At 41.1% G+C, this 11779-nt stretch overlaps 1 protein-coding gene across 3 annotated transcripts; it reads left to right on the top strand.

Annotated features, from left to right (window-relative positions):
• Nucleotides 1-167: 167 nt before the first annotated feature.
• On the top strand, nt 168-8681 carry LOC143283694 (uncharacterized). 3 transcript variants are annotated; one of them, XM_076589929.1, is made up of 4 exons: nt 168-550; nt 3222-3412; nt 4492-4615; nt 5867-8681. In XM_076589929.1, exons 2-4 carry the CDS (start codon nt 3286-3288, stop codon nt 7158-7160), a joined length of 1545 nt encoding a protein of 514 aa, XP_076446044.1. In that variant the 5' UTR covers nt 168-550; nt 3222-3285; the 3' UTR covers nt 7161-8681. The 3 variants fall into 3 exon arrangements, with proteins under 3 accessions (XP_076446044.1, XP_076446043.1, XP_076446042.1); XM_076589928.1 differs by having other exon boundaries at nt 168-564; XM_076589927.1 differs by having other exon boundaries at nt 168-664.
• Nucleotides 8682-11779: the final 3098 nt, after the last annotated feature.

The following is an 11779-nucleotide window of genomic DNA, read 5'->3' as shown; positions in this document are numbered from 1 at the left end:
ATCCGTGTAGTTGTGAAGTCATCTCTCTCTCTCTCTCTCTCTCTCTCTCACACGTACGAAACTAACCTAAACAACTACACAAAATGTGAAATGTCTGGAAAAGGAATGTTGCTTATCTGGGACATTACCGTTTGGGATGTGAGTGAAAGACGGTGACAGACTAAAAACAAAACAAAACAAACAAAAAAATGGGCGACGGGCGGAAGGGATGGGGTAAATGCCATATGTATGCAGCTGAAGAACTGAAAATACTTCGACGAGTTTATCTGTTTAACTTGGAAACACAATGTGGGACCACTCAGATATTTATGAATGGGACAAAATGCTGAAAGGCACGTCCCAACGAAGGGAACTAACTCACAATAACATCCTGACATCCGGTTTGCTGACCTTTGTTTTCGTGATGTGATAAAAACAACAACAACAACAACAAACATGACCGTACATGTTGATGAATTCAGTTTTGACCCGTCGGGCAGTACGTTGAAACAGCACTGCATCAGAATCCAGTAATATGCACATTCAAGACTATTCAAGGACATTGACAGCTGTGAGTGTGAGAAGGTAAATTCTCATGTTTGAAGCAGAAACAGAGAGAGCGCGCCTCCCCACAAAACAGGGTCCAGTGGTCTAGGCTGTCACTGTAACGGTAGATCAGCTATTGGTACGTCATTGCATGTGTATGGGCGCATTGTGAATGTGTATGTGTGTATTTTATTGGTGGTGTTTTTTTCTACCAAGGGAAAAAACAGCAGTACAGTAGCGAAGCAAACGGCGTTTTGTTATACATGTGTGTGTGTGTGTGTGTGTGTGTGTGTGTGTGTGTGTCATTGTGACACTCTGACTGTCTGTCTTTGTGTGTCTGACTGTCTGTCTTTGTCTGTGTCTTTGTCTATATCTGTCTATCTGTCTATCTATCTATCAACCAATCTATCTATCTGTATGTATATATATATATTATACAGATACACCTTGCTGTATGCCAGTGAGGCATGGACCACATATGCTTGTCAGGAGAAAAGGCTCAATACCTTCCACCTGAGAAGCCTACGGTGCATACTGGGCATCTCCTGGCAAGACAAGGTGACAAACACTGAAGTCCTGACTCGCGCTGGCCTCCCGACCATATATGCCATGCTGAGACAGCGTCGGCTGCACTAGCTGGGGCATGTTTGCCGCATGGAAGATGGTCGCATCCCAAAAGACATCCTTTATGGAGAGCTCGTCACAGGGCAGAGAAGCATCCACCGCCCACAGCTGAGATAAAAGATGGTAGCAAACGTGACATGAAGGTGCTTGAGATCAGCACTGAGTCCTGGGAGGACCTTGCAGATGAACACAACAGATGGAGAAACACTCTTGAATCAGCTACGGATTGATGAGAACAAACTGTCAGCTACTGCAGCAGAAAAGCGAGCTCACAGAAAAGGAACGGCAGCCAACAGACCAGCATCAGCTTACACATGTGACCGCTGTGACAGAGACTGCCTCGCATCGGTCTCTACAGTCATTGGACCAAGCAGACAGCCCAAGTAGACATTAGGGCAGATATACTCTATCCATGGTCAGCCATGACCGAAGGAGGCCTACTACTACTACTACTACTATATATATATATATATATATATGTATGTATATAATACATATATATATATGATCTCTCTCTCTCTCTCTCTCTCTCTATATATATATATATATATATATATACAGATACACCTTGCTGTATGCCAGTGAGGCGTGGACCAGACCATATATATATATATATGTGTGTGTGTGTGTGTGTGTGTGTGCGTCACTGTGTGTGAGACACTGTGTGCCATTCTCTGTGCATATGATACTGTGTGAATGTGTCACTCTCTGTGTGTGTGATACTCTGTGTGTATGTGTGTGTGTGTGTGTGTGTGAGAGAGAGAGAGAGAGACGCAGTGTGTGTGAGCGTGTGTGTACATGTGTGTGTGTGTGTGTGTGTAACACTGTTGTTTTTTGTTTGTTTTTTGGTTTGTTTGTGTGTGTGTGTGTGTGGGGGGGGGGGGGGGGGGGGGGGCCTGGGGGGGCATTTGCATACTAATGTCCGTGTGTACGCATATGTGGGTGTTCTGTATGTTAAAAGGAAAATTAAGACATTAACTGATTAAGTGATTAACTGATGAAGCCCTGTAAAATTATTTAAAATAATAACCCCTGATGATCAATGATCATTAAATTTTCAGTTTTGGCTCTTTACTAAACAAAGAAATTCTGACAGATTATTAAAGTACGGGAGAGGAATGTTCCATGGGAATTTGAAAATAAAATAATGATGTGAAAAAAAGGGAGGGGGGAGAATCATTCTAGTACTCTGAATTGTTGTTCTGATCTCAGACAACAGAAGTAAGTTAACACTCATAAGTCAAAAAAAAGAAGAAGAAGAAAAAAAAAAAAAGCCTTTGGAGTTTTGAAGATGAAAAAAAAAAGGTTTTGAATTTTGAGATTAAAAACCTGAATGAACCCTATCGAATTCCAGTTTTAGTAGTGCCAGCAGTTGAGCCGGTTGTGACAGTTACACTCAACCAGTCAATGACTCATGCTGTTCACAGTCTACTCTTTAGTCAAAGGGCTTACAAATTTAAAAGAAAAATAATAGATTAAAATATATTTGAAAACCATTCCTTTTAACCAAGTTTCCATTGCTTTCATTGTTAAAGTAAATCTTTCTAGCTGTGATAAGAATTTTTATGTCATACTTGCTGCCCATTATGACCTTTGAGTTTGACATGTTCTGATGTGAGGTAGCAACAAAGTTTTTATGTCATGCGTTACTTTGAAATAAATTCAAAAAGCTTTCCATTTATATATATATATATATTTGCCTAGGGATGTTAATTAAGTTTTGGTCATGGAGGGTTATAGTTTAGAAACATTCTACCATGTTTAATAAAATAAAGTGTGTGTGTGTGTGTGTGTGTGTGTGTGTGTGTGTGTGTGTGTGTGTGTGTGTGTGTACACTTACTAACCTATAATTTTCTAAAAATGAAAATGTACACACTGTCCAGTTATGACAGTTTTGACATGAATTTAATGATCTTGTGATAGTAAAATTCCTGCAATGTTGTGGATGGAAACTTCTGTCCTGGGGGAATTTTTTTAAGCACACCAAGGGGGGGGGGGGGGGGGGGGGGGGGCAGAAATACCCATCCTGGGGCTTTCAAGGGGTTGAAACAAATTGTTCTCTCCTATCTCAGACTGACGCTGATCAAGCCAGCCACGAGGTTCCTGGTCTGCAAAGGTCAGAGATAAAAGTTAGGGATGGGGAACCGATGGAGTGCAACACCGCAGCCACCCAAAGCCCAGTACGAGGTGGTTCTGCCGACTGGCTGTCGGGCTTGGGAACAACTTTTTGGGGGTGACGTAGACAACTGGGATGCTGTGGCAGGTATGTATGTGTGCACAGTACAGATGGTTATTATTTTTCAATTAGTAATTGGTAATAATTCTTACTAATCTCAGACTGCGAAACCAAACAAAATGAACATTGTTTATTAATAAATTTTAATCAATACATTATGAAGAATAAACAAGCAATCCAAGAAAACATATCAACAAATCCGTATCTAACTGGTGAGACATTCACAGGCATTTAGATAAATTCAGAGTATGTGTCATTCTCCAGGCTTTGTCGAATACAAGAAAACAAAATTATTTGATAGTTTCCTGTTGAATCTGCGTTGCAAAGGAGAAGAAAACCACACACTTTGTCGGAAAAAAAGCATCAGGGGATGGCACATGTTGCTGCTGATCCAGTTCCATGTGTTCTACACCTGAGTGAGTGCATGCACAGAGAGTGAGGGGATTTTTTGTACAGAAACACATCCATTACATGTCTGAACAATGTCCTATTGATATCATCAGTTTTAAAAGACTTGACAAAGAGACTTCTCATGCAACACCCAGCCAGTACAATGTGATGAAACAAAGAGAATTGGCTCCCAGGGAAGGGGAGAGTACCCAGTAAAAGCCTATCCTCAAATCAAGGGTGAAATTAGTGCATTGAGTGGGTGGGCACTTACAAGGTAGTTTACAGTATTCATTTAACCCTTTCATAGCCAAGCCTATTTTAAGCTCAGTGACAACTATTTGCTGAGGGATTTTTGGTCACGGAAGGTAATTTTTTTTTTTTTTTAAATCAAGCTAGCGTACAAACTACAGAAAGAAAGTTTATATACTCTATACTTTTCTGAAACGAAAATGAACACACCATCCAATTATGATAATTTCACAAAAATTTTATGATTTAGCGTTAGGAAATTTCTCACAATGACGTGGACAGAGACTGCTGTCCTGGGGCACTTTTTTTTTTTTCACTTTGGGAGAGGACGGAAATTTTTGTCTTATGTCACTCAAGAGGTTAATTTTAAAAAAATATGGTGCGGAGCACATTTTGACCTTTATTATCAGCTTCACTGCTTGTGTTGTCATCATTATCAAACTAAACTTTAAAGCGTGCTTGTGCAGCACGTTATGGCATGGACAAGTTTGCGTACAACTGTGGCATTTCCAGCTGTGACCGAGAGGCAGTGTGTCTTCGTTACTTCAAGGCCTCTCTCCAAGCTGACCGACGGGCTATCACCATTGAAAGGTATATGTATTGTATGATAGTCAGTTGTGTCCAGCAGTGAGTAGGACCATCAGAACAGCAGAGGTGGCAGCTGCTGTCCTAGAATTTGGGCTGATCTGGGCAAGAATTTTATGATTGTGGAGAGTGTTTTGCCCAAGTCACAGCCCCACTCTCTGGGCCAAGAGGGCTTTAGGACAATCATCAATGGGATGATCCACAAAGGCCATCTAGCCTCCAAGGCTGAAGCACTTAGAGCCAGTGCAATCTTGCCTCTAGGTTTGAGAGTCATATTTCTTCACAAAAGACTAAGCTGTAAATGAATTTCCACTGCAATGGAGAAACCATCGGTCATTATCGCTTTCACTTTGCTGTTGGATGAACTGTAAACTTACGTTAATCTCTGATATAAGCTGATATAAGCAAGCGTTGAGCCCAAGCACTGAAAGGTACCCACACATTTATAACCCTAGTTTGGTTCTTTGTTCGTAACACCAACACTATCATTTATTTTCTGTGCCATGCTTATTACTTTGTGAAACATATGACATGGCTCTAATCTGCTATTAATAAGCACAATTTGTGTAATTGCTAGTAAATTAGGTCAAATGCAAGGTTTTCATTCCTTGAAAAAAAAAAACCCACAAAAAAAACACACCCAAGAAAAAAAACAACAGCAAAAACTGGAACAAAACAAAACAAATGAACAAAAACTAACAAATAGAAACAATCCAAATGATAAACAAAGATAAGTTACAGATCTTTCTTTTTGCTCCAATACTGGAAAAGATCAACATGTCTCAACTTTTGGCTCTTGCTGACACTTACAACTTAGAGTCAATGCACCAGTCTGCTTGCCATGCTTATCATTGCGTTCCATGTGATAAACAATTCTTTGACTGCCTCAGATGATGGTCAAATGTTCAGGTTAGTCAGGGTGTTGTTTTTTTTTTAACCCTCTAATGAAAAATTGATGGATAGTCAACATCAAAAGCATTATTAGATTTATCACTTTATGTGCATGCATATGACTGTACTTTTGTCTGATTTTCTTCATTTAAAAAAAATATTTTTATCATTATTTGTTTTGTCAGTTTCAGTGGTTATTCAGTCCTGATATGGTCCTGTGTGGTTGGCTGAGCTAAAAGCAACAAGAGAGGATAAGATATTAGAAAAGTCTTAGTGGGCTGGCATAAAAAAGAAAAGGACGATAATTTTATCATTGAAACAAAGTACAGCACGTGCTGAAGCTGAGAGTGCGGTATGTGTGTACAGGTTTAAGCGGTCCAGTGCCCAGGTGCCAGTCAACTCCAGTGAAGGTTTAAAGACTTTGCTGTCAGAGGGCTTTCAGCTCAATGAAGTGATTGGAGCAGAGCGAGGACGACTGGTTCTCCTTGTTCTCAAGAAGTCCTTAGACTACATGAGCCAGGTGGCTTTCCCAGTGATCAGTCTGGAGTATGCTGCAGAGAAAGAAGGCAAGATAAAAGCAACTGAAAAGCATAGACTTCCCTGGCGGCGTAGCAGCAAAAAAGAGGTTGGAGAAGGCAACAAGGGTGAGAACAAGAAAAAATCGTCCAGCTCCAGTGAGGATGACAGAGGAGTGCCGGAATGGAGGCTGAACGAGAGTGAGGACAGGGCAGGTAGCAAGAACAAGGTGTGGGCAAGGTGTCAGGGCGTTCTGCATGCCCCACACAGGGACATGACCATCATCAGCTGTCACCTGTCCCCAGACCTCTCCCAGACCACCATCATGTTCTACTCTCTGTGTCAGACCACAGGCACCTTCTGCTACACCCTGCACTGTTACTCCAACCTCAGCCTCCTAGAGGAGACTTCTTCTGATGCCCATGCTTGGGCTTTGACCTCTGCTGCCTCTCTGACTAAAAAATCTACGTCCGCCTCGCCAGTACAACGGATGCCTCATCTCCTGCAGACAGTTAAACTGAGTCGAGAAGTGCAGCCGTACTTTGTGTACGATCCGCGCTATAGGGCCTCTCGTATTGCTGTGGCCAACTACGAGTGTCGCGAGACGGGGATCGCTCATGAACTGGTGGTGTTGAGTCTGGAGGGTGCAGATGATGCGGACAGGGCTGTGCATGTAGTGCGGCGAGGCAAGCTGTCCCTGCCCACCCTGTTCGGCAACAGTCGTTTCAACCTGTTGTACAGCAAGGATAGGGAGCTGATCATTCTGCAGAAGTTGACGGACGATCGGTTTGGAGTCACCTCCTTCTGCGACATCTACATCTTCAACTCTGACGACTTGACTCTGATCAAGTACATGACGTCATCGCTGCCAGGGTTGTTCCACATCTGCAAAGTGAGCTATGAACCGGTGTTTTCCCGCTGTGGCAGCTTCATGCGAATTTTAGACCATGCGGTGGATAACAACAGCTCTGGAGGGGAGGTTGAACGCACAACAGTGAAGGTTTACCAGCTGCCTCGCACTCTGAACTTGATGAGTCAGTGTCGCAGGGTCATTCTTCAGCAGGTGTCAACTTGCTGTTGCTTAGACTTTCTGCCATTGCCACACAAACTGCAAGACTACTTAAGATTTAGTCCAATTTACTGAAGACTGCAAGCTGATGAAAGAGACTCTTTGAACAAATGCTTAGTGTTTGTGCCAAGTTGGTGACTGAATTGGAACATAACACTGTCATCACTGTTATATTCGTTCAGGTGAAGGAAACTCTGGATCTGTTGTGCTGGATGATTTTCTTTCAGCTCCTTGAACAGCTGATTTTTTTTCTACTTTTTTTTTTCTTTATACTCCATCATTTGCACTATTTCAGTGGAATCGTCGATTCCTCTTTTGTCGCTCCTACACTATCACAATAGTCATGCATACATGTATACACAGTCACACTACATTGTGTTCTGTCCTTGTCAGAGAGTCCACAGGAAACTCTATCTGTGATGTATTCTAGATGTCTAGATGTGATCTTGTAACTTAGAAACGCAAACAAGCACTGACCTTGGGAAGTAGGAGTAGAATTCCATGTTGCAGTTCACTTGAATGGGTGGTGAGAGATGTGCATGCATAGTTCCCGACATAAAGTGTTTGCAGGTGCTACCATCACTGATGCTTCTTTGCTGTCCTATGGCAGCCTTTGTATGTATATCATTATATGACATGGCAGATCTATGTATGTCCATCTCTCACAGATTTGGTAGCTTTGGTAAACTATGAGAAATAGAAATTGCATTACTATTACTAGATTCATGAGCATTATTATCATGTGGCAAAATAGCACCTGGTTGTACAGGTGGCTACGTTAAGAGAATGTTACCTGTGCTAGTGATGTCTTTCTTTCTTAACCTGTTGTGGTATCATTGGACATTAGATGATTGTGACTATATGATACAGCATTGGAAGTTACCATTCTTCGTGATTATATTTTAATGCATTCATTGAATTGTTTATTTTTTCGAGTTTTTTTTTGCTTCATTTTATGTTAATGTTTTACACAAACCTTTAGTAGGCTGTCAAGGCCTGACCAACTTGTTGGGTTTATGTGAGGGTCAGGCATCTGTACCTCTTTTAAATTATCATTTAAAAAAAATATTAACCCAAAGCAGATGTGGTGCAATGCGTATGGATATGTCCGCACACTCTGACACCTTGAAACTGAAATTGTGACTGGACTCAGAAATGTGTTTCACAGAGTTTAACAATGATTTAATGGTACATATGGAAACAAACCCTTCATGTACAAGGGGAAAAAAGTGCGAGTTTAAGACAAGCGTTGTACAATATTATCAGGCCAGTATTGATTTGACTTCATTGTACACAGGTATATCTCCATGTACAAGAAACATTCAAGTGGCATTTTGCTGTCTGTAACCAGTTGGGTTTCTAAAACCTTTATACCAAAGCATGGAAACCTAAACAGCGGTGTATTGCTCCATTGTTTTGGTATCCAGATTCTCCAACCAGGAGAGTGACAGACAACGTTTTTGCACCCATGACTGTCTTGTCTGAATACCAAAAACGATGGAAATTAGAATGAAGTTAGTCCTCAGGTTTGAACCTCAGCATTTGCTTTTTGACTCACTTGTGTAAACAAAGTGATTCTATGTTTTAACCTGGTGTTCGGTTCATTATTATCATTTTTTTGTTCAAACAGGAACTTCTTTTGCTAAGCATGGAAGTTTTATTTATTTTGCAAACGTTTTGGTGCAGTAATAAAAAAAAGGGAAATTACTCTAATTAATGCTAGGGGACTTAATTTGCTTTAAACTGATCTTTCTCATCTTAAACATTACATTTTGAAATTATACTCAATACATAAAAAGCTTGAATTTTTTTAAAGTGTATCACAAGTGAGTCTTGAAGGCCTTGCCTCTCTTGTTTGTTTTTGTTTTTGATATGAACATTTTCACTAGTTTCAATCACATTATTATTCTGATACCAAACTGGCCTGTTACTTTAGATTTTTTTGCTCCTGCATCATTGGACGCTTGAGGCAGTCAAACTGTCCCATTCTCCGAGGCCTTCAGCCAGTTGGCTGGTGTCATGCTATTGTCTGTCGATAAGTCTGACTCTGAGGTCTCTCTCCACTGTCTGCCTCCAGTTCACCTTGGGTGATCCTCTCTTTCTTTCTCTGGGGGCAGATTAAATGGAGAGTGGGACACAATTCAGCATGATTTTGATTTATAGTCTCATGTAATCATGTCTGGCCAGGTTGTATGTAAATCATGAAATGGAAATAATTTTGCATGTGTCAGTGTTGACAAACGTTTATTGCTGGAATCTGATGTTCCATGCCATAAATGTGCTTAATTTTCACAAAATAATCATGTGTACGCACACACACGCACACACACACATACACACACATGCAAGAACACACACAAACACACATACGCACACACACACACACACACACACACACACAGATACACACACACACACACAGAGACACACACACACACACATATCACCACCACCACAACACACAAACACTTCACAATCTTATGTTGTTGTGTACTAAAAGTGACTTGACTAAAATGTTGTGTGAAACAGTGCATGGCATATATATATATATATATATAATACTGAAGCTGACTTCATAAGTGATGAATGTCATTGTGTGTGGTGCACCTGTGGTTAGATTTTAGTGATGAATGATATTATGTGTGGTGTGCCTGTGGTAACACTTCACTGACGAATGTTGTTGTATGTGGTGTGCCTGTGGTAGCACTTCAGTGATGAAAGTTTTTGTGTGTGTTGTGTGCCTGTGGTAACACTTCAGTGATGAAAGTTTTAGTGTGTGTGGTGTGCCTGTGGTAACACTTCAGTGATGAAAGTTTTTGTGTGTGTAGTGTGCCTGTGGTAACACTTCAGTGATGAAAGTTTTAGTGTGTGTGGCGTGCCTGTGATAACACTTCAGTGATGAAAGTTTTAGTGTGTGTAGTGTGCCTGTGGTAACACTTCAGCGATGAAAGTTTTAGTGTGTGTGGTGTGCCTGTGGTAACACTTCAGTGATGAATGTTATTGTGTGTGGTGTGCATGTGGTAACACTTATCACTGTCAATTAGGTCGCTTACTACCTGTTTGGTAAAGCACTCGGAAGTGAACCTTATATACATATATATGTGTTATATCATCTAGACCAAATGAATGTGCAAGTTTAGCATTCTGCTATATACCTCCTGTCCAACATGAATAAACCATCAACCGTCTCGATCGTTTTTAAGCTGTCCTCTCCTCTTTTTTTTTATTTTTTTTTTTTTTTTAGCAAAATAAAAATTGTTTTGTGCCCCGTGTGTCATTGTGTGTTCTGCCCTCTTTACATCTTTGTCTGCCTCCTACATAGCTCTCTGTGTTAGTGCATTAATGCATGTTGGTGTGTGAATCAGTTGTCTGTCTCTCGTCTTCCGTTTTTCGTCAGAGAAGTAAGGGTGAGAAATGGAGATAGGTGCGTGCACACACCCACTTGCACAAACATCCACACGCTCTCATGCACACACACACACACACACACACACACACACACACACAAACACTAACACACACACACACACACACACACACACACACACGCACGCACGCACGCATACACACAGTGAGAGGCAGAGGGGATAAAAAGAGACAAGAAAAAAATGAAAATCTTTACTGACGAGCGTTCAACGTAAACCTGTGCAGCTTTTTACATTCTGCCCTCTCCCAGAAGCGGGTTAAGAAGGAAGAGACGGAGAAAGAGTGACAAACAAAAGGATGAGGATGGAATGAACATAGTATGAAGCAGCTGACCACCTCCCCTCAATCCCCCAGTCTCATATCTTACTTGATGGAGTCTCCGACGGATGAGTAGGCAGGCAGGCTTATCTGTCAGTGGGAGAAGAGGCCGATTCTTGCACCCTACCAATAACCCTTTGTCTTACTCTACCTCTCCCTGAAACCACTCACGACTCTAAGCCCCCCTTGCTTGTGACCCCTCCCCCTCCCCCAAGCCCCAACTCCCCGCACCCCCACCCCACCCCCATACAAAAACACCTTCCCCTGGCCAACTTTTCCCCCGCCCCCACCTTCCCCTACCCTAAACTTACTATCATTAAGTCAACTGTAGCTTCAAATACAATGCTGATTTGAAGCCACCCAACTCTTCAGGCAAACAATGCTAAAGAAAGACAGTTTCAGTTTCAGTTTCAGTAGCTCAAGGAGGCGTCATTGCGTTTGGACAAAACCATATACGCTACACCACATCTGCCAAGCAGATGCCTGACCAGAGCGTAACCCAACGCGCTTAGTCAGGCCTTAAAAAAAAATAAATGAAAAATAAATTTAAAAAAAAGAAGAAAAAAAAAAGAATTAAAAAAAAATAATAAAAAAAAGAAAGAAAAAAAGGTGAATAAAAAATAGATAAGCTTACATAAATAAATAAATAAATAAATAAATAATAATTATAATATAGAAAAAGGTAGTAGTAATAATAATACTACTACTAAAATAATAAATAAATAAATAAGACAACAATGATGATAAATAAGCAAATAAATGTAAAACATAAAGACACACATTCACACGTACACCCACACATGCATAACAGATATGCACCAAACAGGAAGACAGACAACAGAAAGTAAGGAGAAGCAGACTTGGTGGTTGTGATCCCCACAGAGATGAGTCTTCTTCTTCTGCGTTCGTGGGCTGCAACTCCCACGTTCACTCGTATATACGCGAGTGGG

This window comes from Babylonia areolata, chromosome 7 (assembly GCF_041734735.1).
Source record: "Babylonia areolata isolate BAREFJ2019XMU chromosome 7, ASM4173473v1, whole genome shotgun sequence".
In the NCBI taxonomy this organism is placed as follows: domain Eukaryota; kingdom Metazoa; phylum Mollusca; class Gastropoda; order Neogastropoda; family Buccinidae; genus Babylonia; species Babylonia areolata.
Note: the sequence above shows the minus strand (reverse complement) of the source record. Positions and strands in the feature narration are given on the sequence as shown.

Bases quoted from the DNA above. Each gene is read 5' to 3' on its own strand.
- LOC143283694 (XM_076589929.1), top strand. From the start codon at position 3,286: ATGGGGAACCGATGGAGTGCAACACCGCAGCCACCCAAAGCCCAGTAC. The intron at 3,413-4,491 runs GTATGTATGTGT...GTGCTTGTGCAG, and splicing joins CAACTGGGATGCTGTGGCAG to CACGTTATGGCATGGACAAG. The intron at 4,616-5,866 runs GTATATGTATTG...ATGTGTGTACAG, and splicing joins CGGGCTATCACCATTGAAAG to GTTTAAGCGGTCCAGTGCCC.